General features: G+C 57.0%; 7 protein-coding genes across 7 annotated transcripts; 4 read left to right on the top strand and 3 right to left on the bottom strand.

Annotated features, from left to right (window-relative positions):
* Window positions 1-77: 77 nt before the first annotated feature.
* C8Q71DRAFT_799187 (uncharacterized protein) lies at window positions 78-1,814 on the top strand (the record flags this gene model as incomplete). The annotated part of the gene is made up of 6 exons (XM_047925872.1): window positions 78-91; window positions 163-234; window positions 296-358; window positions 657-756; window positions 809-1,460; window positions 1,519-1,814. The coding sequence occupies 6 exons, from the start codon at window positions 78-80 to the stop codon at window positions 1,812-1,814; spliced, it is 1,197 nt and encodes a 398-aa protein (XP_047774217.1).
* A 2,026-nt stretch (window positions 1,815-3,840) lies between these two features.
* Window positions 3,841-4,852, top strand: C8Q71DRAFT_883285 (uncharacterized protein; the record flags this gene model as incomplete). Its single annotated transcript, XM_047928514.1, has 2 exons — window positions 3,841-4,334; window positions 4,388-4,852. The coding sequence occupies exons 1-2, from the start codon at window positions 4,245-4,247 to the stop codon at window positions 4,850-4,852; spliced, it is 555 nt and encodes a 184-aa protein (XP_047774216.1). The 5' UTR covers window positions 3,841-4,244.
* An 830-nt stretch (window positions 4,853-5,682) lies between these two features.
* C8Q71DRAFT_727157 (uncharacterized protein) lies at window positions 5,683-6,280 on the bottom strand (the record flags this gene model as incomplete). The annotated part of the gene is made up of 2 exons (XM_047921835.1): window positions 5,683-6,132; window positions 6,224-6,280. The coding sequence occupies 2 exons, from the start codon at window positions 6,278-6,280 to the stop codon at window positions 5,683-5,685; spliced, it is 507 nt and encodes a 168-aa protein (XP_047774215.1).
* A 7,676-nt stretch (window positions 6,281-13,956) lies between these two features.
* On the top strand, window positions 13,957-14,569 carry C8Q71DRAFT_862103 (uncharacterized protein; the record flags this gene model as incomplete). The annotated part of the gene is made up of 2 exons (XM_047927989.1): window positions 13,957-14,055; window positions 14,114-14,569. The coding sequence occupies 2 exons, from the start codon at window positions 13,957-13,959 to the stop codon at window positions 14,567-14,569; spliced, it is 555 nt and encodes a 184-aa protein (XP_047774214.1).
* A 631-nt stretch (window positions 14,570-15,200) lies between these two features.
* Window positions 15,201-17,392, top strand: C8Q71DRAFT_315936 (aryl-alcohol dehydrogenase). The gene is made up of 15 exons (XM_047917752.1): window positions 15,201-15,447; window positions 15,510-15,636; window positions 15,687-15,723; window positions 15,781-15,870; window positions 15,923-16,018; window positions 16,080-16,146; window positions 16,199-16,236; window positions 16,288-16,363; window positions 16,423-16,437; window positions 16,523-16,623; window positions 16,695-16,789; window positions 16,844-16,894; window positions 16,956-17,029; window positions 17,093-17,149; window positions 17,214-17,392. Exons 1-15 carry the CDS (start codon window positions 15,417-15,419, stop codon window positions 17,297-17,299), a joined length of 1,041 nt encoding a protein of 346 aa, XP_047774213.1. The 5' UTR covers window positions 15,201-15,416; the 3' UTR covers window positions 17,300-17,392.
* Window positions 17,393-17,813: 421 nt separating this feature from the next.
* C8Q71DRAFT_315979 (uncharacterized protein) lies at window positions 17,814-19,226 on the bottom strand. The gene is made up of 3 exons (XM_047917753.1): window positions 19,054-19,226; window positions 18,134-18,995; window positions 17,814-18,075 (listed from the first exon to the last, which is right to left on the bottom strand). Exons 2-3 carry the CDS (start codon window positions 18,934-18,936, stop codon window positions 17,913-17,915), a joined length of 966 nt encoding a protein of 321 aa, XP_047774212.1. The 5' UTR covers window positions 18,937-18,995; window positions 19,054-19,226; the 3' UTR covers window positions 17,814-17,912.
* Window positions 19,227-19,680: 454 nt separating this feature from the next.
* C8Q71DRAFT_716161 (P-loop containing nucleoside triphosphate hydrolase protein) lies at window positions 19,681-24,603 on the bottom strand (the record flags this gene model as incomplete). Its single annotated transcript, XM_047921084.1, has 20 exons — window positions 19,681-19,820; window positions 19,874-19,956; window positions 20,016-20,157; window positions 20,274-20,388; window positions 20,446-20,539; window positions 20,593-20,644; window positions 20,697-21,393; window positions 21,448-21,582; window positions 21,639-21,794; window positions 21,853-22,122; window positions 22,191-22,305; window positions 22,359-22,435; window positions 22,492-22,674; window positions 22,727-22,781; window positions 22,833-22,936; window positions 22,988-23,142; window positions 23,217-23,764; window positions 23,815-23,871; window positions 23,949-24,275; window positions 24,332-24,603. 20 exons carry the CDS (start codon window positions 24,601-24,603, stop codon window positions 19,681-19,683), a joined length of 3,777 nt encoding a protein of 1,258 aa, XP_047774211.1.
* Between the last annotated feature and the right edge of the window lie 1,124 nt (window positions 24,604-25,727).

Genomic DNA, 25,727 nt, shown 5'->3' with positions numbered 1-25,727 from the left:
GCCGCCGCTCCTGCTCCCTCTCCCAGCTCCTTTTCTCCTCCCCCCACGACCCCCACCCACCCCACGCAGCGACGACGATGGTCAAGGAAACGTGAGTGGCTGCCCACAGCGGTGTGCAACCACCAGGCTGATCTGGCGCCCCCGGTGCGCGTTGCGCCACAGTAAATACTACGACCTCCTCGAGGCCTCGCCAGACGCATCCGACGCGGACCTCAAGAAGGCCTACCGCAAAAAGTGAATGCCACCTCTTGATTGGCAGCGCAGGCGCATATGCTGACGACCTCGATCCGCCTAGAGCACTACGACTGCACCCAGACAAGGGTGGTGACCCGGAGTTGTTCAAGGAGGTAACACAAGCGTGAGTATCCTTCAGAGTGCCTGGTTCTACCGGTGTGCGTGGTTTGGGCGGTGGTGGAGAGGCTTGGGGCGGCGGTGGGAAGCCTGCGCAACATCGGACACAACAGTTTTCGCGATCGGCGCCTGCATGCTCGTGGGCTGCGTGCGGCCGGTGCAGCGGCAGCGCTAAGCGGGTCGCTTAGTGCACCTGCAGCGTGCAGGTCACCGCCCGGTGGACTCCGTCGACTTCCAGCCGCCGTGGGGGCCTGGCACTCAATATTATGAACTCGAACGAAATGCTCACATCCCTTCGTGCGCAGATATCAAGTCCTCTCAGATCCACAAAAGCGAAGCATCTACGATGCACGGGGAGAGGCAGCATTGTCAGAATCAGGCGGCATGGGTGGCATGGATCCCCAGGTGCGTCACCCTTGTCTAGTTTTCTGCTGCGTCCCAACCAACGCACCTCCAGGATCTGTTCAGCCAATTGTTCGGCGGCGGAGGCTTCTTCGGCGGCGGTGGTGCATCCCGCGGGCCGCGCAAGACGAAAGACCTCGTCCACCGTGTACACGTCACGCTCGAGGACCTCTACAAGGGCAAGACGTCGAAGCTCTCGCTCACACGGAACGTTATCTGCGCCAAGTGCAGCGGCAAGGGCGGAAAGGAGGGTGCGGTGCAGACGTGTACGACGTGCCACGGGCAGGGTGTGCGCGTCACGCTGCGCCAGATGGGCCCGATGATCCAGCAGATCCAGCAGCCGTGCGACACGTGCAGCGGGACGGGCGAGATGATCAACGCGAAGGACCGCTGCAAGACGTGCAACGGCAAGAAGGTCATCAGCGAGAAGAAGATGCTCGAGGTCCACATCGACAAGGGCATGAAGGGCGGCCAGACGATCAACTTCCGCGGCGAGAGCGACCAGGCACCCGGCGTCACCCCCGGCGACGTTATCATCGTCATCGAGGAGAAGCCGCACGAGCGGTTCAAGCGCCAGGGCGACGACTTGGTTATTGACCAGGAGGTCGACCTGCTCACAGCACTCGGCGGAGGCCAGTTCGCGATCAAGCACCTCGACGACCGGGCGCTCATCGTCAAGATCAACCCCGGCGAGGTCATCAAATACGGTACGTCTTCGGATGATTGAGTTGCGTAGCTTTCCTTGCTGACGGCGGGCGGCTCCAGGCGACCTCAAGGTTATCCCCGGCCAGGGCATGCCCTCCTACCGGCATCACGAGGCAGGCGACCTTTTCGTGCACTTCACGATCAGGTTCCCCGACCGGCTCGACCCGTCGGTCATCCCGACGCTCGAGCGCGCGCTCCCGCCACGCACGCCGCTCGAGAAGTTCCCGAAGAGCATCGTACTCGACGATGTCGAGCTCGAGGAGGCGGACACCCGGCAGCGTGCACGGGCGAGCGCGGCGGACTCGATGGACGAGGACGAGGAGGGCGAGCCGAGAGTGCAGTGCGCGAACCAATGATCGGCCGGCCGCTCGGTCATAATGAGTTGGTTGCCGCCCTCTGCTGGTGCTTCGCTTGGTTGTTGGTGGCGGGTGGCCGCTGGCTGGCTTGTATCGTGTGTGCTGTTCGTTCTGGATCACCCTCTGTGCGCTCCTCTACCCGTCCTGTTCCCCTCCTCCCCCTCTTGCCCGCGCACACCGCCGCTTCCCGAGCCCGCACACCTCCCTTGGGCTCACGCATCCGCCCCCTCATCTGTTGCTTTGTTTGTTGCATGACATCCACGTATTGTACAACGCGCACTAGTTGCATCCATGACTAGAACCTCTCCTGTGACAGTATACCGCTACAATTGTACAGCTAGAGATGGACAGAGCATGCACACGGAGCGCGAGATTGTGTGTCCAGTGGCGATCTTCGCTGTTGAGTGTGGTATGCGAAGGTCTGCGTCCCAGATGCTCTTCGACCTCGATGAGCCGGTGAAGGGGCGTGGTTAGTGCGCTCGAGGTCCTGTCGGCTAAGCTGAAGATCGTCTTAGTAGGAACTTACCATAACATCGGAGCCAGCGCGTCGGAGTCTTCTTATCGTAAGTACTCTGTACAGATCGCGACCCGCTATGTCCGAGCCTCAACATGCGCTCATTCAACGAGCTCCCTCATGACCTGTAGGTGCACACAGGTACGTGTCACTTACTGCCTTTATTACTTGCTTCCAGCTGACACCACGACTACTATAGGTAGCCGTTCGTTGTGACACGTTGCCACCAAGATAGGTCAACTGGTCGTCTTGTGAGTCTGATGATACGTAGCCGAAGCTCTGACTACTTGTTATTGTCACACCGCTTTTTAGCACACAACTTCTGGATCATCGCTCAGGCCCAGGACCGAGCAGATCGCTCCGCCGGCGAGTCCGAGTCCTACATTGTGCTAACGGAGACGCAACACACTACTGGATGCGCTGACAACACTTCCGTGGTGCGTTTTGGTCACGAGGCAGTACTACTACGCCGTCGCAGTAGCCTATGTGGTAGGGGGCGAGCCAACGGACGCGTCCGAGGCGGCGGATCCGAGTCAAGCAACGACGACCTTCAATATGGATATGTGGCTCGCAACGCAATGTCTTCGGCTCCCATTCCTATGAATTCGTCGGCTCGCTGGGACGGAGTGATCATGACATGTTACAGCAGACGACTCCTAGGCTGGCGTATCAGGCATGCGAGACTGTTCCCCGCTTCTCCTGAGGCCTGAGGCCTGAGGTTTAGTGTGTCCTTTCATCAGCAGTGACGCAAGATCTCGATAGCTAGACGGTGAGCGCTGGTCATACTTTATGAGCACTGTATCGATATGACGGCTCATGACTCTCGATGGTATTTAGGGCCTCTCGGGGAATGCGTCCACAGTCGCATGAATCTGATACACCGCCAAGGAACCGCTGCTACTAGCTGTGTAAGGTATGTTTCAATCATTCCACCAGTACTGGGTCCTGCGTTGCATTGTGAGTCTCGATGGGCATGCATACAGGGTCTTCATGTTCCTCACTGTCCTGCTCACCGCCTGCGCACTACGACTGGAATCATGGAGAAATTCGATAACGATATGTCCTCGCATGTCTTGGCTGTTCGGCCGTGGTACTAATGTGCTGGTAGCTCGATGGCGCATGCTGACAGCGGCGAATCAACTTGAAGAATTCAGCGGCACTCGCAATCTGATAAGGTGGTCGCGTCTTGATTTATTCCGCTGTTCTGACCCCAGCTGTTCGCTTTCAGTGACACACATCTCAGACTCTGGATGTGGCCTTTCACAAAGGCAGGTTTACATGGCATACCTGCCACCGAGTGGGGATTGGCACCGTATGGTCCTTCGCTTGCTTCTGTGGCGCAGTGTGTCTTCAATATCAGCAGGCCAATGCTGATCATTGAAGTGCTGCCATTGAATGTGTATCTGTCGCTAAATATACGTCACACGTGCACTGCATAGAGTGAAGGTACTGTGCCTCCAACTCATCCGTTCACAACATACATTCGGTTGCCTCCAGTGAAGGTGTCGACGCTGAAGTATATTCTACTGTACATCGAATGTACGTGACGGCCTTATGACGCTACAGATATCGTAGACAGGATATGCAATCGCGTCTGCATCTGTCCGTGGTAGGCAAGGGATTATGGAAGCACTCGATTCATTCTACTCACTACTCTGACATCTCAGTTACTTTCCAGGTCTTAAACATTGCCGTCGCTCTGGTCTGACAGCACAACGGAAGAGGGAAGCGGATCGGGGTCACAATTCGTGTGGCTCCCTGTACTACCCTATGATCCACGATCAATGGTCGTACACGTACAGCTAAGCCTAGCTTTTGCGATGGACACATCGAATACAGGGCCGAACGTATTTAAAGTGCAATAGCTTCCCATTTTTCCCCATCGCACCTCAAAAGACTTCAGTACATAGTTGAATATGTCGCTCAAGCTCATCCGTGTCCTCTCCGGCCTCGTCGCTGTCGCAATGACTGCTGTCCCCGCTGCTTCTAACGAGCTAGCGGCCCGGGTGCGTCTCATATGAATGGTGATTATGTTTTATCGCTGACAGCACTGCAGCAGTCGACGGACGCTAGCACTACATGTGATACCGATTCAGCTATCCCGTTCTACCGTTGCGCTCGCCCCCAGTCGGATCACTTCTACACCGTCAATTACAACGAGATGCAAACTTCCGTTGATGAGGGAAGTGTCTTCGAAGGCAATATGGGTCTCGTCTTCAGGAGTCCGACCGCGAACACCACTCTCTTCTACCGCCTCTACAACGTTGGCGCAACCGACCACTTCTACACTACCAATCAGGGGGAGGCCGACGTGACGATCCAGCTTGACGGCTACACCACTGAAGGCACGGCAGCCTACGTTTACTCGGATCAGATCTGCGGCAGCATCCCATTGTACCGCCTGTATGCCCCGGGCGACCAGGACCATTTCTACACGACAAACGAGACGGAGAGGGACTCCGCCGTAGCTTATGCAGGGTACATCTATGAAGGGATCGCTTGCTATGTCTTGCCGAACCTCTGATGTGGTGAAGGTATGCGGAAAACTTCGCATGGGGGCTGGCACTCTCTGAACCCTCTACAGCCACATAGAAATGTGAGGTGTCTGTAGGTGTCAACACCTGGCACACTCCGTACCACATGGAAACGGATATCGACCTCTCCAATCTCCTTGCGGGGTCTCCCCGTCATCGATCTGATATTAGCCTCCTCTGTTTTCATGTGTCACGGATTCGACGTTGTCTAGAGTTGAGGCAGCGGCCGTATACATTACCATTGAACGTCGCAAATCTGAGCGTGCGTCAATCGGAGTCGTTTTCAGGGACGACTTAAGGACGGCTTCGTTCTTGTCTAAATTGAAATATCAGTACGGTAGTATGGTATCCCACCTGCGCTCAATTTTCTGAGTCTCGGCGTTCGATACATATGCGCTTCCAGAGCAACTGTAGCCGATTCGTTCATTGACGCAGCTTATTCACGCAAGAGGAATGTCACCAGCGCTCGAAGTATATTATCCATCGAAAACACACAGATGTTCAACGAACATGTCCGCCTTCGGTGATTACCGCTACCTAGTAGTGGAACAATAATCACGACGGGGGAAAGCCTGAAGGAGGATGCGATCATCAATCGCCACGCTGTACTACTGCTCGGCGACAGGAGTAAGAGTGGCCGTGTAAAGAAAAGGACCGGACAATCAAAATGAACGAATGAGACCTGATCCCAATGAAGGGTCCGACGTCTCGGTGACGCGACTGGAGTTGAAGCCAGTGTGTACAGTCTACATTCGCCGCTGCTTTAGTATATATATCATAAGGCCGTGAACAATGAGAAACCACTCACTCAGCTCGTACGTCAGAGATTGGGAAGAATGTACGCAGCAGTACCCTGCAGCACGTAGCCGTCGTTGCTGACAGCGTTATCCGCCTCGGTCTTGTTCGCGGTATAGTAGTGGTCAGTCGCGCTCGCCTTGTACAGCTGATAGAGCGGCACGCTGCCGCAGATATCCGTGGTGTAGACGTAGCCGACATAGCCCCTGTCAATGTAGCCCTGGTTCTCAATGACTTCGTCTGCGCGAGTGGAATTGACGGTGTAGAAGTGGTCATAGTTGGTCGGGTTGTAGAGGCGGAAGAAGATCGTAGAGTCGACGACGGGGTCGCGGTAGATGAACCCGAGGCGGCCTTGGACCTCGTAACCGTCAGCGCGAGAATTGTTGATCTGCGCGTAGTTGGTGGAGTAGAAGTGGTCCGTGCGGCTGCTGCTGGCTCCCCAAAACGGGGCAGCGTGTTCAATGTCGCAGACAGCCTGCACAATAAAGTGAGCACAATTGACATCAAAAAGTTCGTGTAGCACATAAACGTGTAGACAGCTGCGAGGTCGCGGGTGCAGACATCACAGCCGTCATGGCGGTGAAAGCCAAGGTGATAGCGCAGATGAGAGACTTGAAAGGCATCGCGAACTGAGGGCTGAGGATATCGTTTGCGTACAGAGCGCCTTATATACGGTTCACGGACTAGACGATCGTAGACGGATGGATCACGAGTTTCGTTTCTTGAGGCTTGCATTCTCGCAACACTCGACGTTCGTCCGCAAAGTGAACAGTCAAGAAATTCACTCACAGACATCATCACGAACGGTTTCGCGACATATGACACATTTCATGCATGGAAACCTTGGCCCTGTGGTTCAGAATCTTGGACTGCCGGCACCGCAGATCATGGAAGGAGCCGCGCGGGGTGAGAAGAGTGATGAGACCGGTGTACCATTGGCACCGGAGATTGCGTTGTTGCGTATTGACTGCCTACAGTGTCAGGGAAGTCCGTTTAGCATGAATAACGACGAGTTGATAGCAGAGCCTGAGGATGAAACATGCATAAGTGCCCCATCAATAGAGACCTCGCTGTACAGTCTGGCAAACATACCTGAATGACATCGGCAAGCCGTTGATTAGCTTAGAAGCGTGTTCCGGATTCGGTCCATTTTTGCGGACGTACAGAAGGATTTTGTTGGCACGGAGGAGTCCCGGTGACCGCGGTACTCACTAGTGTAGGAACTGCACCGCGGTCAGACGCTCAGTCGTTGGTAACACTCGACTTATATTAGAGTTACCTGCACCGCGGTCAGACGCTGTGCAGGGCGTGAGCTACTATGGTAGGTAACGGACGGGAATGTTCTCACCTCAGTCGTTGGTAACACTCGACTGAGGGAAGAAGGGGGAGGAGAGGACGAGACGACGAACCACCCCCGGCGGTCTGTCACGTGCGGTGTGGCGGGGATCGAGGTCACGCGCCGTAACCTCAACACTCCTCCTCGGCGCAGACTCGACGAGATCCTGCCCAGGAGGGGGAACAGTATCGTACGTATAGTAGGTATCGCGCATGGAGAGGGTTTCGCTCGTATGGTGAGGTCATTTGTATCGTAATCTGTCGTTGAGAGGCGTGGTGCGAACAAACGAGGGAAGAGAAAGAGAAAGAATGTGTGTCGTGAAAGAACGGGGATGTCGTGAATGAATACGGGACACCAAGAACTCCTCCTCACCGTCAAGAACTCCTCCTCACCGCACAAGCTCCTCCTCGGATGGAGGACGAAGGCCCATGCGAGTGCGAAGCGTCAGGAACGGTTTGCGCTCGAGTGGCTTGGTGAACGCGTCGGCAACGTTGAGGTGACCGGGAACGTGCTGCAAGGCGACGCGTTTGGCGGCGACTACTTCGCGGAGGTAATGCCATTTGATGTCAATGTGTTTCACGCGAGCGTGGAAGGTGGAGTCCGTGGAGAGTGACATGGCACTGGTGCTGTCGACGCGCATGAGGGAGGCCACAGGCTGGGGGAACCCGATGCCGTCGAGGAGGAAGCGCAGCCAGATTGCTTCTTTGGAGGATTCGGCAGCCGCGATGTATTCGGCTTCCGTGGTGGACGTGGAGACGGTAGGTTGTTTGCGCGCCGCCCAGGACACGATCCCAGAGCCCAGGTTCCAGCAATAGCCGCCGACGGAACGGCGAGTATCGTAGCACCCGGCATGGCTCGCGTCCGCAAAACCGTTGAGGTTCGCCGCATCGGGGCCGCCGAGCTCGAGGCGGAATGTCCGCGTACCCTTCAGGTAGCGCACGACGCGCTTCGCTGCATCCCAGTGGATAAGTGAGTAGCAGTCGAGGAATTGGCTCAACTGCTGGACAGCAAGCGCAATGTCCGGACGCGTACCGATCGCCAGATACATGAGACATCCTACTAGGGAGCGGTACGGCAGACGCGCGGCCCGGTCCTTCTCCACCTGGGTCTTGGGACTGTGCTGCGTGCGAGACAGGCGAAGGCCGGCGTCCATGGGAGTGGAGATGGGGGCGCAATCCATACCGTCGAGACGGAATTCGGCGATGATCTTGTCGATGAGCGCTGTCTGCGAGAGAGCGACAGTGCGCGTCGCGCGGTTGCGATCGATCTGGATGCCTATACAGAAGCGGGCGTCGCCAAGCTCTGCGATAGCCCATTTTCGACGGAGCTCGGGTTAGCAGGAAGTCATCGACATGCACTCCGGTGAGAACAATACCGCGCTCGTTCTTGCGGTAGTAGATGCAATGCTCGCATGAGAGCCGCGTGAAACCGAGTTCCAGCATATACTCGTTGAGCGTGTCATTCCACGTACGACCGCCCTGCTTGGTTCCATAGATTCCGCGCACCAGCTCCCATACCCAGGATTCCTTACCAGGCTCCTCGAAGCCCTTGGGCTGCTCCATGTAGAGGTGCTCGTCGTCAGGTAAGATGCCGTGAAGGAAGGCCGTCTTGACGTCGAGCTGCTCGATTTCCCAGTCCATGGAGGCTGCAATGTGCAGGAGCACCCGGAAGGACTCCATCCGCATTGTCGGGGAGGAGGTTCGGTTGTAGTCGAGGCCATACACCTGCTGGAAGCCCTTCGCGCACCAACGAGACTTGAACCGGACGGGCTCACCCTTCTCGTTCCGTTTCAGCCGGAAGACGGGCTTGCCCTTGAGTACGCGACGACCGGCGGGAACCTGAGAGCGCGGGATGAGCTTGTAGACTCCGAGGTCCTTGATGGATTTGAGCTCGTCGGACAAGGACGCCGCCCACTCGGCTTTGAACGGGCCAGACATGGCTTCCTCCAGGGTGGCGGGATCGCCCGGGTACTCCACGTCCATGGGAATGGCGTCCGACGCGGCGAGAGCCTCGAGCTGAGCGAGGATGTCGGGCTCGTCTGCCGGGGGCGGGTCATCGACGACGAAGTCCGGGGGCACCTGTGGTTCGGCGGGAGCATGCACGGCAACCACTTCAGGCACGTCGGGAGCCACCGACGCGCGGGAGGGCGCTGGCACGGCCGAGTCTGTAGCAGGACGAGGAACGTGAGCACGAATCTCGTCAACTGTACGTTGCAGGCGGGTGACGTGAGGGAGACCATCGGCCTCCGCACGACGCTGGGATGGCACGGGGATACGGGAGGATCGCCGTGGAGGTGCGGCGGCGGCGGGCGCAGGCAGGTCAGCCTCCGGGACAACCGGCACGGCGGCGTCAGGCGCGTGAACGATGACCGGAGGCACCATAAGGGGCGCGGCGGGTTCGAGGGGCGGTACCGGGTCGTCCGCTATGATCCCGCCGTGTGGGACGCCAGGCGCGACAGGTGCGGCAGGTACACTGGGAGCCAACGCAACGGGAGACGCTTCATGCGATTCGATGAAGGCCACATGAAAAGAGCTTACGACTTTGTGAGTGGCGCGATGGTAGCAGCGGTAGGTTTTGGAGTTCAGACCATAGCCGACGAGCACGCACTCGACAGATCGCTCGTAGATCTTCGGGTTGTGCTTGTTCTGAATGAGCACGAAGGCCCTACAGCCGACTTCCCGGAGATGGGAGAGGTCGGGCTTACGACCGTACCAAGCTTCGTACGGGGTGACGCCCGGAGAGAGGGAGCGTGATGGAGTGCGTACCGTTAGATAGTTGGCGGTAAGTAAGAACTCGTCCCAGCGGTTCGCGGGAACGTTCGCTGCGAGGCGCATAGCCCGAGCGCGATCCATCAGGGTACGGTGCAGGCGCTCCACGCGACCGTTGTGCGCAGACGTGTACGCTGCAGTGAGCCGGAGCGAGATACCGCGGCGTGCGAGGAAGGCCTTGAAGGTGCCAGATAGCAGTTCGCCGTTGTCAATTTGCACGGCCCCAATCTTCTCGCCAGATTCGGTCTCGACGGCGTTGGCCCAGGCCTCGAATCGCGGCTCAGCGGCGTCCTTGGACGGGACGGGGATCGTCCACGAATACGACGTGTGGTCGTCAATTATGTCTAATGAATACACATTGCCAGTCGCTGATTGAGAATCCATCTGCCCTTGTAGGTCAACGTACACCAGCCCCAATTTCCGCTTCGCCTTTTCCCCCTCCCGCACCTTAGGAACAGCTGATCTCGTCTGCTTGCCGAGGATACAGTGTTCACATTTGTTTGGTGCAGGAGAGAGGGTGATGGGCATACCTTTGGCAGAGCGAAGGCGAGCCATGTCGTAGATTGAACGGTGATTGACATGACCCAGGCGGCGGTGCCAGGTGTCAAGGGTAGGCAGGCGAGAGGACAGGAGGGCGTGTTCGGTGGAAGGCGGAGTGCCGTTGAGCGAGTAGAGACGACGACCAGTGAGAGTACCAGACGCGACGACAGCACCACTGCGTGTCAGGATGGACACCCCCTCGTCGTCGAACATAACTCTGTAGCGAGAGACGGAGCGGCACAAAGCGGAGATGCTGATGAGACGGACCGTGGCGCGAGGCACATAGAGGACGTCGTCAAGAACCAGAGAGGCACCGCGCCCGATGCGCAACTTGACCTTGCCGACACCACAGGCGTAGATGACGGATCCGTTGATGCCACGTATCCCGCGAGGCTCGATGGGACGGAGGTCGTGGAAGTCGCGCCGGTTCGGGGACAGATGCGTGGAGGCGCCCGAGTCGAAGACAAAAGGCTCAGATCCGACGGTAGACACGCGACGAGAGGCAGCGGGCAGCGGGACAACAGAGTAGGCAGATGGGTTCACAGCGTCACGAGCATGAGATACCCAGTTGAGAGATACCTTGTCCTCAGCGGCAAGCGAGACGAGAGCCTGATACTCTTGAACGTCGGCCGGCGTCGCTACAGAGTCAGCCCAGGCCGGGGTGGAGGCGACGTTGGCCAGCTCGGCAAACTCGTCAGATTCCAAGTCAGGCTGGGCGGACGAGCGAGCGGGTGGGTCCACGCTAAGAAAGTATACCTTGCCGGTAGACGTGTCGACCACGAACGGACGACCGGAGGAGTCAACGGACGCCGACTTGGCCAGGGAAGTGGGTGCCGACGACGTAGAAGCAGCGGCAGCAGTCTCCTTGGCTTTTCCTTGGCGACCACGACGGCGCGACGCCAGGTATTCGTCGCGTTTGGCCTTGTCCTCGAGACCGCCGCCCTTGGCGAAGCAGGTGTCGATGAGGTGGCCCTTCGGATTAGGACACGCAGGGTTGGAGCACATGCGCGTGGTGCGGCCGGCTTGGAAAGAGGCGGCAAGGGCGTCGGACGTACCGGGAACCGCATCGACGCCACTCATCTGTTGCTCGAAGTCCAGGCGCTTGAAGATGTCGACGGAGGTATACGGAGCGTCGGCAGTGCTGGCCGCGAGGGACGTCCCGACCTGGGACTGCATATACTTGAGATGACCGGCCATGGCGTTCAGCATAGCGACGGTCATCATGACGTCGGCAGAGGGAAGACCGATATTGTAGATGCGGTCCACAATCTCTTGCATGCGAAGGCTGGTCACGGAGTAGCGTTCGGTTGGGACGTACCGGCAGTTGAATAACTCCTGAATCAACGTCGCCTGCGCATATGCTCCGGGTTCCTTCTCGTGGCGCAGGCACAAGGCCTTCCACACGGCCGCGAGCGAGGGTCCGCTCTTTTGTATGAAGACCTGTTCCTCCTTGTTCGTCTTCGACTCGAGGAAGGCGATGGCGACCATTTCGTTACAGTCGAAGTTGTACGCGGAGGCAGAGTCGACGGCCGGATCGGGTCGCTCGATGTAGCCGGTGAAGTACGGCCACAGGTGACACATCTTGGCACTTCGCTCGACGTACGCCTTCCACTCGAACCAGTTGCTCTTCGCGCGGTCGAGGATCTCGCCGCCGGCGTGCATGGACGAGGGAATCGCTATCGACGAGATGGTTTTCGGCTGAGGGCGAATGCTCGGAAGTTTGCCGGGCTCGGACATGATGGATGAGACGCGGCCCGGTGCTTTCGGACTCGGCTGAGGGGTCTTCGTCATTAGACGCGAGAGAAGGTGGCTATATGCGGGTAGAAACGCGCTTCTGTGGGCGTTGCGATGTTACGCGGGGGTCTGCGAACGAGTAGCTAGCTCCAGGTACTGGTGCGGGGGCTCAATACCTCCGACCAGGGCTCATAACCTGTAGGAACTGCACCGCGGTCAGACGCTCAGTCGTTGGTAACACTCGACTTATATTAGAGTTACCTGCACCGCGGTCAGACGCTGTGCAGGGCGTGAGCTACTATGGTAGGTAACGGACGGGAATGTTCTCACCTCAGTCGTTGGTAACACTCGACTGAGGGAAGAAGGGGGAGGAGAGGACGAGACGACGAACCACCCCCGGCGGTCTGTCACGTGCGGTGTGGCGGGGATCGAGGTCACGCGCCGTAACCTCAACAACTAGGTGGTAACGACTCCCACTAAGCAGTGTAGCGCCGGCTCAGAACCGCCGCCACGCGTATACGCGCGTGAATGCCAACGTCACATGAGCGCGCCATTGCATTCGCAGTCTTGTCAACAAACGCCAAGGATTCAGAGTGTCCTCTGACGGCCTTGTGGTACACTTTGTTTCCGCGGAGCCAGCGTCCCAAAGGAGATGCTTCTGTCAACTGTCGTCGCGCCGTCAGTCCGTACAGTGCTAGCGGCGAAGTTGAATAATCTCGGTCGGAGGTTCGACACAACAAGCCTTTCCCATGTTCGTCGGAGCTCTTACTATTACTCAATCCTTGCATTCAGATAACGCTCTGTCATTGGCGTAGTGGAGTAGAACCAGCAGGCCACAGAATTGCAATAGCGCACTTCCGTGGACTGCCATAGTAGCAAGCAAGCAGCCAGGCGCGTTCATCCGAGGTGAGTTCCTCTACTAGTACGAAGTTGTCCAACGTCGGACACGCGGGAAGTCAACGCTCGGTGAGTGCAAATTCAACCTACTCAACGGCAATACGCTGCTCCATATGCGAGGGCGCTGCATGCAACGTGCGCTACGTTAATCTGCTCTTCCCAGACCACATTCTTCCCTGCAACTCGATCAAAGGTGCGTAAGGCTGTGTCGTGTATGTACTCGCGGACCGACGGCGCGTCGAAGAACGAATCCTAGCGATCCCCGCCATCAATTGCACGGCCGCTATATGAACTTCACCGGACGTTGGCGATTGGCTCCAACGAGGTTGACACTTGGTTCAACGACTCCGTTCACTATGGTGAATGCCCTACGTAAACGTGTGTCGTTCAATTCACCATTTTTATGGCTTCTCCTCAGACGTCATCAACCATCCGCTTCTCATCTTGATGCGATGTGATGTCCAACATCGACTCTAGTGTATTCTTGGAAGGCCAGTAGCAGACGGTGTCGTTTCACTACATCACGGCCCTGCTTCCAGGGTCGATGTTCTGTTCATGTGGTGCAACTTACCGTCATAGGCGATAAAATGGAGGGCTCCCAGCATTCTTCAGAACGCGTCGTGTTTCAATTATCTTTCGACCAATCCTTGCTCAATGACTCCGTTTGCATTCGGACAGCCATTTCCAGGTCACCTGAATGAGCTAGAAGCCATCATTCAAGCTCGAAAGGTCCGCGGACTTTACGACAAATATCACACGGGAACCTCTTGCCGTTTCGCTGAATATGCGACATCTTCGCTCCTTGCAAGTGCCGAACGTGCAGCGTGTCTCTGTGGTTCGACAGTGCGGGGATGTGCATATGCATGACGAGGCTGATACTGTACAGGCCTCCCATGGGGTGGGCCGTTCAGAGTCAATTAGACATCTGGGCCGAAAGGTGACGGGAGAAAACCAGACATATATAAAGCGCGATGCTCAATACGCTCAGCTACCCACCAAGTAGGAAGCGCAACCACACGCCGGCATGTCTCTCAAGTTCGTTGCCGCGATTGTCCTCTGCATCGTCGCCACTGCGATGGGGGCTGTTGCCGACCCGACCGCGTCACAGGACCTGACTGCCAGGGTACGTTTTTATGCCAGTTCCTCGACAATCAATTCCAGCATTGATTTATTTGCCGCAGGCCGATTGCGATGTCGACTCCGCCGTGCCGTTCTTCCGTGCTTACAGCACCTCTGCCACGGACCACTTCTACACTACTAACTACGCCGAGATGAAGAACGCCATCACCAACCTGAGCTACTCGTACGAGGGCAACATGGGTCTCATCTTCCGCATCCCCACCGTCTCCACGGCGCTGCTCTATCGCCTCTACTCCCCCAACGCTTTCGATCACTTCTACACTACCAACCAGAGCGAGGCCAACAATGCGGTACGCGAGCTGGCTTACTACGACGAAGGCGCCGCGGGCTACGTCTTCCAGACCGAGATCTGCGGTAGTGTCCCGCTGTACCGTCTGTACAGCGCCAGCGCTATGGACCACTTCTACACCACCAGCGAGACGGAGCGGGGGAATGCGATCTCCCAGCTCGGGTACTCGGACGAAGGAATCGCGTGTTATGTCATGCCTGGCCTCTGATCCCAGACGGTATGTAGGGAACAGCAGTCAAAGTGTACTTTTCTAACAGCGGCTCATCGCGCAGGTATCGGTCGGGCTTGGAGTGGGTTTCAACACCCGCCGACTTTCGCATCTGGGATGATCTTGCGGGTGTCAGAGTGTCTCGCACGCTCCTTTCTTCGTTGTTCTTCGACATTATCTATACTGTACCCAGTGGACGTGTTCCACCAATCGAGTTTAATGGTCATTTCGGCACGATTTGTGCGAGTAGGAGGATCATGAGAGCGGTTCCGCCTGCCATCCAGCCCACATGAGAGGTAGCGCATTCTGCGGCGAGCTGCGCTACATATCCCCTCAGTGAGACGGTGCCATGATCCAGCGGCCTGCAGTGACTCCGCGGGATGGGCCGCGGTGAACATTACCAGGAAGATGAATGAAGGTAGACCACAGACACCCAGCAGTTGAACTCATCCTGAGAGAATGATACAGTAGTCAGCAAAAGTACTTAGCAAGGAATCAAAGCTACAGCTGCCTGTTGGGGCGGCTGCGAGTGAGTGGCAGCGCGACGCGTCGCGAGCCCCACTGGTGTATCACGTGTGCGCGACACCGCCCGACGCGTAGTCTCCGGCACCTCAGGCTGTGGCTGCAGTGAGATGTTGTCTTCAGACGGTTGTCTCATCGTTCGGGCGGGCTCCCACCTCCTCGCCGTCGAGTCGACCACACTTTAGTCATGGCATGTCTCAGGCCAGGCATGACGCGTCCCAGTGTATTCCGAGGAGGCGCCAGAGACCTGCTCAGTACTTAAGGGGCTGCAGCTTCCTGAGTACTTCAGCAATCTCCCCACTCGTGTATAGAGTAAGTTCTCAACATGTCTCTCGAGAAGAAATCCATGCCATACGGTAAGTACGCGTTCTCAGTCCACCGTGTTCGCTTCTGACCCAAGTATTATATCGGCATACAGTCCGGCTCGGGAAGTCCGGCCTCAAGGTGTCGAAAATCATCCTAGGATGCATGTCCTACGGTAACAAAGGCTGGAGCGAGTGGGTCATCGACGAACAGGAGGAGGTAACCAAGCACATCAAATATGCGTGAGTGCGATTTTTTCTTGCGCAACGCGTCCCGCTGAAGCGCACGGCAGCTATGACCACGGCATTCAGACATTTGATACGGCAAATGTTTGTCTTACCCTCACATCTTCTGGATGCGTCGGCTGAGACCCGATCGTTTTGCAGGTATACTCCAATGGCCTCTCGGAGGTCATGCTTGGCAAGGCCATCAAGGAACTGCAGCTTCCCCGCGAGGAGCTCGTTATCCTCACCAAGGTTGATCGCCGCTCCTGACATCAGCGCCTCCGGCCATGCTGACCGACATTAGGTCTTTTGGCCAGTTGCGCCCGCCTACGATGTGCTGCTCTACGGCAAGGACCCACAAGATTTTGGGATCATTAATCAACACGGGCTGAATCGCAAGGTGCGCCCGTATCTGTTTATCAGCCCGCTAGGCGCGTATGCTGACTCCGGGCGGTCTGTAGCACATCTTTGACTCGGTGAAGAAGAGCCTCGAGCGCCTGCAGGTCGACTACATTGATGTCCTTCAGTGTGAGTATCGTAGCGGCATCTCGTGTAACGCACGGCCTAACAGGTAAATCAGGCCATCGGTTTGATTATGACACGCCGATCGAGGAGACGGTTCGTAACTGCTTTGCGACATGTTGGGAAACCGGACTAACGATGACATAGATGCAAGCCCTCCACGACATTGTGCAAGCCGGCTACGTCCGGTACATCGGCATGAGCTCTTGTCATGCCTATCAGTGTACGTGACACGACCTCCTACGATCGCATACACCGTAGAAACTGACCAAACACATCCAGTCCATGCTATGCAGAGTACGTGCCCTCGCTCAACCTGTAGGCAGAACATGAATGGATGTTGACATCCCATCTCGCCTTCCCTCGCGTTTGCCTCCGACAGACTACGCCATTCAGAACAAGCTCACGCCTTTCATCTCGATGCAGAACCACCACAGCCTCATTTACCGCGAGGAGGAGCGAGAGATGCTCCCCACGCTCAAGGTGCGATTCGTCCTTGCTACCCTCTTGTTGTCACGTTGTCATGGCTTTCGTTCTAATTCGTTTGTGCGCAGATATTCGGGGTCGGCGCGATTCCCTGGTCGCCACTCGGCCGCGGCGTCCTCACCCGCCCGCTGTCGGTGCAGACGAAGCGCGGCGAAACCGACGGGTGGGTGTCCCCTGCTCTATGCCATTAACATGTCGCTGATACGGATTGCATCAGCTGGGCGGGGCCGTATAAAGAGTGGGCGGGCACGTCCGACATCGTCAATCGGTACGATGCGTTCGCAGAGGTGGCGTGTAACTCAAGTTTGCTGACAATTGTCTGCGTACAGGGTCGAGGAAATCTCGAAGAAGAAGGGGGTCAGTATGGCTCAGGTCGCGCTCGCGTGGAGCTTCTCCAAGGACGGTACGTATCCTCGTTTGGCATGCTCGTTCAAGGATATCGGTGCTGAACGGAAGACGTTCGCAGGTGTCACCGCACCAATTGTGGGGACGACGAGCCTGAAGAACCTCGAGGACCTCATTGGTCAGTGTTGAATTGAGAGGATCTCGCGCACGGCGTATTGACTTTTGGGTTCGGCTGCTCACAGGCGCGGTAAACATCGAGTTGACACCGGACGAGATCAAGTACCTCGAGGAACCGTACAAGCCACTTGAAATCTTTGGACATTCTTGAATGTCCTTTTCGCTGCGGTGAGCCCGGGTCCAGAATGCTTGCCTCGATTTGTGACATATGTACAGGAGGCGATGAAATGTTACGATACTAGTTATGGAGAAACCCAACTCATGATACGGTCACGTAATATATCGGCCAGCAGTCGCGTGTCGGTAGTTCGTGCAATGTACTTAGCACAGCACGGCGATGTCAAGATTCAGAAGAGTACGGTACGGGGCTCCCTACCTCCCGAAGAAGGGCAGGAGACTGAATGCAGTATTGGTGCTTGCGCCGCTGCGGATCTATGCTTCAGCGGGGCGGCTCATGAGGGAACCGCATGTACTGACGAGCATCGTGACATATATACGTTGTCTTTGAGCTCGAGATCAGCACCCTTCTACCCTCACATCATGGCCCGAGTCAGTCGTCTCCTATGAAGCGCTCCAACTGGAGCCTGCCCTCCTTGTGTAGGCTTTGCAGGCCCGCGAGAAGCGCATCGCGCATATCTTCTGATGATGGTGCATTGTACCCGCGTTTTTCCATGTCAATGTCCAACGGGGAGCGGATAAGAGCGACGTGGGGGCGCGAGACAGCCAGCGACCCGGTAGTGAGGACACCGACGAGGTCGTCAACGTCACTGGGCGCAGATGTGCGAAGCGAGACCGTGATGTTGAGGTGTGCCAGATTCTTCGAGGTAATCTGGCGCAGAATGTCCGGGATGTGTTTTGGATGGGCTCCAATGGAGAACGTCTCTAGCGCCGTTAAGCACGAGACACCGCCACCGGCACAGAACGCGGCTGGTCATGATCTCAGTATAGACATGCACTGGATGGCTACTGAGACTTACGGTCGTACGTGGTTTCATTAAACATCTTGAAAGATAGTGACAGACACACCAGCGTTTCTGCGCATGAGCGCAAGAAGGAAAGCACCAGACTACCGGTACCCTCATATAGTGGTCCGAGTGAAAGCTCTTGCAAATGCAGTACCGGAAAGACCGTGTGCAGGACTGTGAGGAGAGGACCCACATCTGCCGAGATTTCGAGGGTGCGCAAGTGAGGCGCAGCCTTAGTGGACATATGGGAGTAGGGTGCGATATCGAGGGGTTGTGCAGGAGACTGCCAGTGATTGTCCTCGTGCATACACCGGAGAGCAAAGCGCTGCAGTGACGGCGATGCCCCGAGAAGCTCGACGGCAAATGGGCAGCGAGCGTCGTGGTCTGGCCATTTCGAGATGAGCCCTATTTGCGTCAGCCAGCGACAAAGGTGGATGAGGCTCGTTCGCGAGGCGGCAGAGAGCCCATCCCACCGTACGTTGGATAACCAGAGGGTCCGGAGCGCCGTCAGGTCGTTGGCACGAACCTGGGGCAGTAAATCTTCTACCCAGGCAACGTGTGGTTGGTCACGTTTCATCAGGAGTAGTTTGTGAACGTATGGAAGAACAGTTGATGATGGATCGCAGAGGAGCAGTCTACACCGATCCTGGGGGCCAAGGACTGCGACCGTCTCAAACAGGTGTCTACGCGCCATCGGCTCCCATGATCGGCAGACCAAAGAGCAGTCCGATAGCGTGCCCCGGTCTTCGCGGAGATGAGTGATAGTCACGTCCCACAGCTCAAGCGGAAGCGAGGGTGTCTCCTTGAGCAGAGTTGGCGTCATATCGTCGAAGATGTGCACCAAGCTTGCTTGAGTTGATTTTGATCTTCGCAAGGGCCAACCTATCAGGAAACAGTCAGGCTTGTACAATACTGGTACTTGTATATACTCACGACGCACATGCACAGGCCCGCGGAAGCACCGTTGGTAAGGTGAATATGGAGTGTTGTGTCCCGATGTGTATGTCCTATACGTGTCGCACGGTGTCCTGCCCAACTTGGCTGCAAAGCACAGGTGCAATAGAATGGTTGAACGCGGAGACCGTTCACTGGCAAGATTACTTGCGCGGGTGCAAGGCACTAGCCAGGCGTAGATGGTAGAGCGGCCGGTAGAGTCCTGACTAGGACTGTCAGTGTGAGACGGTGTACTGACACGGTCACGTGCCGGTGTTCATCTCGTTCCTCGTTCCTACGAGCGAGTGTTTATCCGCAGTCTGGTGCGTCAGCGCGCATTGCAGACATAATGCAATACGATGCAGTCACGATTGCACTCCAAAATGTAGTGCTTGGACGTTCTCGAGAACCATCACGCTAAGTTTAGTGCCACTCGATTCCTGGACTCCGAGCGTAGCATGATCCCTATCTTCGAGTCTCCATGCTTGAAGCTTGAGTACTGAGCAGGTTCTGTTGAAGATGAGTAGTCAACCAACCCGTAACAAGCCCACTCGCAAAAATTTCGTGCGGTTTCATTATTCCGCGCCATGCAAGTGTCGTACAGTATATCTAGAGTTGACGTGACAGCCATGGATCACAACAGTGCGACCCTGGCGCGGACGGCCGCATAGGCGAGTAATCTGTAGATCACTACAATCACGAGCAGAAGCGCAGTGAACTTCGCTGTGTTGCGGTCCTTGAAGCCGAATGTCTCAATCAATTGATCGCCCGTCGCTGACGCAGACGTCAACGCTAAGCAGGAAGCCGTGAGCACGAGGGGCACACACCTGCAAGACACTCCCCAGAGGCAAGTTGTTCTTGTGTGCAGTCGAAGACCAAGCCACTGAACTCGTTGATGAATGCAACACGTCTGAGAAACGAAGCACTATGAACATCCATGACGAGCCATGGATCAGAACGTTCACTTACGCTTGGTAGGTCAGCGCACTTCCCCATGCAATGACTGCAAGCCAGCGAGGGAGCGTCACGGAAATGATTCCACACGTCTGCGCGAGCACCGTCAAAGCACACGATACCAGAGATACGGAGAGGCCTCCATTAATCACCCAGCCTGCAAGCAGATGTCAGTAGACTGTCAACAATACTTAGCTCGTACTACGTACTGGAGAAGATGACCTGAATCCCGAAATCAACATTAGTTGTCAAACTTTTGACTAGTGTATTAACGTACTCCGATGCTCTCCCCGAAATTGATGAGACCAAAAATGCCGAAGGAGAACTCAAAGAATCTTCGAGCATCAATCTGCAAACCCATACCGGCCATCATGACGACGGAGTAGATCTGAGCGAACGCGAGATCGTCAACCGAGGATCAACACGAAGTTTGAGACAACCCAACCATGGCAGCCAAAAATTGCATCGGGACCTCTTGAATCGTGTATGAGATGATGAACGTAGCGGCGCCGTAACGGGAGGCAGGGTTCTTGTATTCCCTGTACGAATGCGTTCGGACCAACCAATCACAGCAGGAGGAAGCAATACGCACCTATAGAACGCATCCCGCTCGGCAGGATATATTGCAATAGACGCAAGCATTCCTAATAATTGGTTAACCCTTCTGCAAGATATCGAACGTCTTCTATCACTCACCAACGAAGGGCATGGCACTGTTCTCCATCAACAGACCAATCCTATCTTGTGCACTTGCTGGCCCATGCCCAAGCCGCAAGAAGAACAACCAGAAGACGAGGACGAGAAACGGCGGATTCGCGAGCCGCGCCACAAAGACATCCTGCTGCCTCCGCAGGTTCTTCCAGCTACGACTCAGAACCACCGGAAGCGCATACTCCGACGCATTCCTCTTCGGCACACCGACTACGGTACCACTCGGCACGGGCGACGCATCCGACGGCGGCGCATCCTCCTCCACCTGCTTCAGCTCATGGTCCTTCTGCCACGCCTGGACGAGCGCGTCCCGGCCCTCCCCGCACACGGCGTCGACGACCCAGTCCGCGGGGTTCCACCAGTCGGGCATCGGCACGCCGCGCACACCATCCACCCAGTCGACGACGCCCTTCTTGTCCCCGACGTACACGACGCGTCCGCCCGCGGCAAGCACGACGACGTCGTCCACCTGCGTCCACACCTCCGAGCGCGGCTGGTGCACGGAGGCCACGACCGTGCGCCCGGAGCGAGCGAGTGCGCGGAGGGCGTCGATCACGGAGAGCGCGGAGAAGGCATCCAGACCGGAGGTCGGCTCGTCGGCGAGCAGCACGGAGGGGTCCGCGAGCAGCTGGACGGCGAGCGCCAGGCGGCGTTTCTCACCACCGCTGATACCCTTCACTGTCTGAGCGGAGGCAGAACGTCAGACTGCGCCACAGACTTGATTGAACCGTTATACCTCTCCACCAACGACATGATCGGCGACAGGCGTGAGGCCCATCGCCCTCATGACCTCTTCCGCGCGTTCCCTCTTTGCAGCCTTGCTCATGCCGCGTAGCTGGAGCTCTGCAGCATAGTGCAACGTCTCGCGGATCTAGTACACACCATCTCAATCAGGTCAGACAAGATGTGCACAGGCTGACAACGTACGGTGAGTGCGGGCAACAACCACTGATCGCTCTGCTGCACGAACGCGACCTGCTCACTGTGCCTCGACGCAGCGGCCCTACCATTGAAGAGTATGGAACCTGTCACCGAGAAGCGCGACGGCGGCAGCTGTCCCGCAATCGCCTCCAGCAACGAGCTCTACACCACCCCTCATGAGCAACCGACTCGGAGGCGCACCCACCACAACCGCACGCACCTTCCCCGCACCCGACGGCCCCAGCACGACGGTCAGACGCCCCGGCCGGAACGTGACGTCCACGCCCTCCAATATGCTCTTCCGCTCGGTGCCCAGGAGGAGTCCGCCCTTGACGACGATGCCCATCTCCTTGAGCTCGACGTCGACCGGCTCGCGCTTCAGCGTCTGCGCCTCCTCGACCTTCGCGGGCTTCTTGTGCCGCTCTGAGGAGGAGAGCTTGTTCTTGGCGTGTTTGACACCGCCGGGATGGTAGAACTGTAGTAGGGCGATCTGTGTGGGGAGTGCATAGTTGGTTTAGAAAGGGGCGGGTATGTATAGATGGATGGAGGGTCACGTACGGCCATACCCATGACGACGACGACGAAGGCGACGATGCCAACTGGATAGACCCAGAGGGGCGTATTGAGGTTGAATCGAAGACCGACGAGAACGTTGTCGCCGATACATTGGTTCCTACCCTCACGCATCTCAGTTGGACAGCTCTCACAGCCAAATGGTGTACATACCGTTCCACACCTTCGATCCCAGGACATGAGAAGACTCTGCCTCGGAACTGTGTGATCGCCGTCCATCTGAAGCCGTACTGCGGGACGCAGATATAAGCGATCTGAGCAGCGGATGGCGGGAGAAGATGCATACGAAGTACGGGGACAGCCACTTCATCCAGCCAATATATGCAGGGAGGTTCACGATCAGGTAACCCGCGCTGAGGAACATGGCGATCGAGAGTCCGTTCGCAATAAGGGATGCCTGTGCGAAATTACGGTCCATCGCAGCCGCTAGAAGGGCATATGCGAATGAGCCGTGCTGTTGCAATATACACTGTTCTGGACATCAGTGGGTGTCCTGGGTGGTACATGGCCGACAGACGAACGTTTCCAATAAAGATGAATAGGTTTCTTGCGAGGTTATCGTGCCTGAAACCGCACCTAGCAAGATCGTCAGCATATGGAGAGGCCGAATCGATCGGACGGGCTTACATGAAATATAGAATTATAGCATATAGAGTCGGTACGATAATATTGATGGGCAGGAAGGCAAGAAAATGGCTGCACACCCAGGGCAGTACGTCATATAGTCGATCCTAGTGGAGCATGAGCGATCTTCGTACAGCTTGAGAAAGTTGAAGACGTACCTCGCGCTCACGGTCAAATACCACGAGCTGCCCGCAGTCTATGTAGATATAGAGAATAAATGATAAGTAGAAGAACATGACGATCCCCTGGTAGTAGACCGTCTTAAGTGTCTGTATGCCAGCAGGTGTCTCGGGCGGATTGAGAAACGTAAGACCTAAACAGTGATGCGATCGTCAGCAAACCAGCGTCATGCATCACTTGATCTCGTAAGATGTGTGCAAGACGCACCTGCCATAATGCCAATGACAGTGACCTGCAGCAGGAACCCCAGGAGCAGCCCATGGTCCCGATACACGTTCTTCAACGCCCGGTTCGTCAGCACGACGACCTGCTTGACGAAGCCCGGTCTATTCGACTTGCGCCCCTTCTCCACACCCGCGCTCACATCCTCGCCCTCGCCCTTCCTCTCCGCTTCCCCCGCCTCCGCGCGCTTCTCCCTCTCCGCCCACGCGGCCTTGAGCCTGTCCACGCGTGCCTGGCTCGCCTTCTCCGCATCCTCGTCGCGCGAGTCCACCGCGCTCACGTCGATGAGGAAGTCGAGCGGGTTCGTCTGGGGCGGGCACGCGTGCCCGAGCTCTGCGAACCACGGGAGCACGTCTGCGCGCAGCCCCGAGTAGACGACGCGGCCGCGCGAGAGCAGGCAGAGCCGGTCGAAGAGCGGGTAGGCGTCGGAGCGCGGCTGGTGGATCGACATGATCACGGTGCGGTTCCGTCGCGCGAGAGAGGAGAGGAGGGAGAGTACGGAGAAGGCGGCGGTGGTGTCGAGCCCAGTTGTCCTGTGGTTGGGTTGGGGATAGTCATGAACGAGGGATAACAAAGAGCTTACGGCTCGTCCAGGATGAGAACGCTCGGCTGTCTCACGAGCACACAACCGATCGAGAGCCTGGGGTGGACATTCGTCAATACCACAGCGCACTCGTGGCCGATCCAACAATCCGAGAGACGAAGGATGGAACTCACCTTCTCCGCTCACCACCTGAGATGCCTTTCCTACCTGACGACCCTCCACCGACGAGCGTGTCTGCTGCCTTCTGTAGACCAAGCTCCTCAATGGTCCTCTCAACAGCCTCGTTCTTTCCTCCCGCTGCAAAGCGCAGCGTCTCACGAACTGTCAGGCATGCTAGCAGCAAGTCATCCTGTGGCACGAAGCCGATCGCATCTGCGGCCTTGATCCTTGTGGTGGATGTGGGGTGGATGGTGACGGAACCAGCAAGTGTCTTGAGACCCCCGGTACGCCTGCCGACTGCGTTGAGCAGTGTAGACTTGCCGGAGCCACTTGCGCCGATTCTGCGGACGTGATGTTGATCGGTGAGTGCGAACGCGTACCGCGGAACAGGACTTACATCGCCAAGACCTCTCCGGGCTTGCACTCCAAGCTCACATCTTCCAGCAGCAATTGCGGCTCCTGCACAGACTTTGTACCGAGGACGCGTCTCGCGATGCCTGGGGGGAGTTCCACAGGAATTGGGAGAGGAAGGGGGACACCAGGCGGCGGCGCCTGGACGGTCAACGACTGCACGCGGAGGGTATACGAAACGAGGTGCACGTCGTCTGCGCGGTCTTGCTCGTCGCGCGCAGTCTGGGTGGCCTCGTCGGTCTGGCTGTCCGTCGGCATGCCCGCAAGGTGAGGGCAGAGAGGAACGTCGCGGAAGCAGAGTGGAGGAGGAGGAGGCGCCAGGGGTCTGGTCGACCGTCTCGTCGTCGAGGCTCGAAAGTCGGTTAGCTCAGGAGGCAACCGGTTCATCGTAATCGGGTAGATATACTTTCGTCCCCGATCCCGCGATGCATCGAGCCCGCGATGCCCTGCACAGGCACCCGCTGGCCGCTCGCTCGCCATTCGCCTTACTCTAGGCGCCCGACGCTCTCTCCGCCAACACTTGGGAACACAATCAGCGGGCATGCACAAAATAGAAACGGTCTGCCACACAAACGCCCCGCGCCGTCGCCCATCGCTCCCAGTTGCGACTGTCCTTCGTAGCCTCGACCGAATGCATGGTTGACGGGCGAGACGTTTGTGCCAATCTGAATTTGTGTATGTGCCAGAACTTGTCCGTGCATGGAAGTTGATGGGCCCTATGGTTTATCGGGCAAGAGCATGACAATCTGGGCCAATCATCCCGAAAGCAGGATACGTCCCCGCAGGCTAAGTAGTGCGCGTCCCCAGGCTGTCAAGCCATCGCACGTTGCATAGCATTGGCGAAGACGAGCTAGGTCGCCGGCACGGATACCCAGAGACCTGGGTAGTATGGCCAGTGCAAGTGAGGGTCAGAGACGAGGGATGAGAGCGGAGCTGAGTGGGTGTCGGTGTTATATGCACACGCTATACGGCATCCGATCTCCGTGTCTTCTTTGACGATTCTCATCCGTAGCACGAAGATACCCCCTTCCGGAAGGCGAGCCGCAGTTAGGCTCTCCGTTCTGTCACGAGGATTGAATTACGCATTCGTGCGCGGTCCGAGCTCGGGTATCGTGTACTAATCGTGTACGGCCGTTGGTGTTGTCATCCTCCACCGCTGACTGCCATCCGGGGTCGAAGACGATGTAAGAGTCGATCATTCTAAAATGGACATCTGACTTTGAGAGACGAATGACAAAGGCTCAGCGACGACGACACCCGCTCCTTTGCGTTGAATCTACATACGGAGGTAATGCAAAGTTACTATGATGGAGTGAGAGGATTGATTTTGTCATGTCAATATGATCCGGTCTCAGGCTCTCGCTCACCAGTGGCAGGGTGAC

This window comes from Rhodofomes roseus (genome assembly GCF_022264815.1).
Source record: "Rhodofomes roseus strain CIRM-BRFM 1785 chromosome Unknown C8Q71scaffold_28, whole genome shotgun sequence".
Lineage (NCBI taxonomy): Eukaryota > Fungi > Basidiomycota > Agaricomycetes > Polyporales > Fomitopsidaceae > Rhodofomes > Rhodofomes roseus.
The sequence above is the reverse complement of the archived record's forward strand: the minus strand, read 5'-3'. Positions and strand labels throughout refer to the sequence as shown.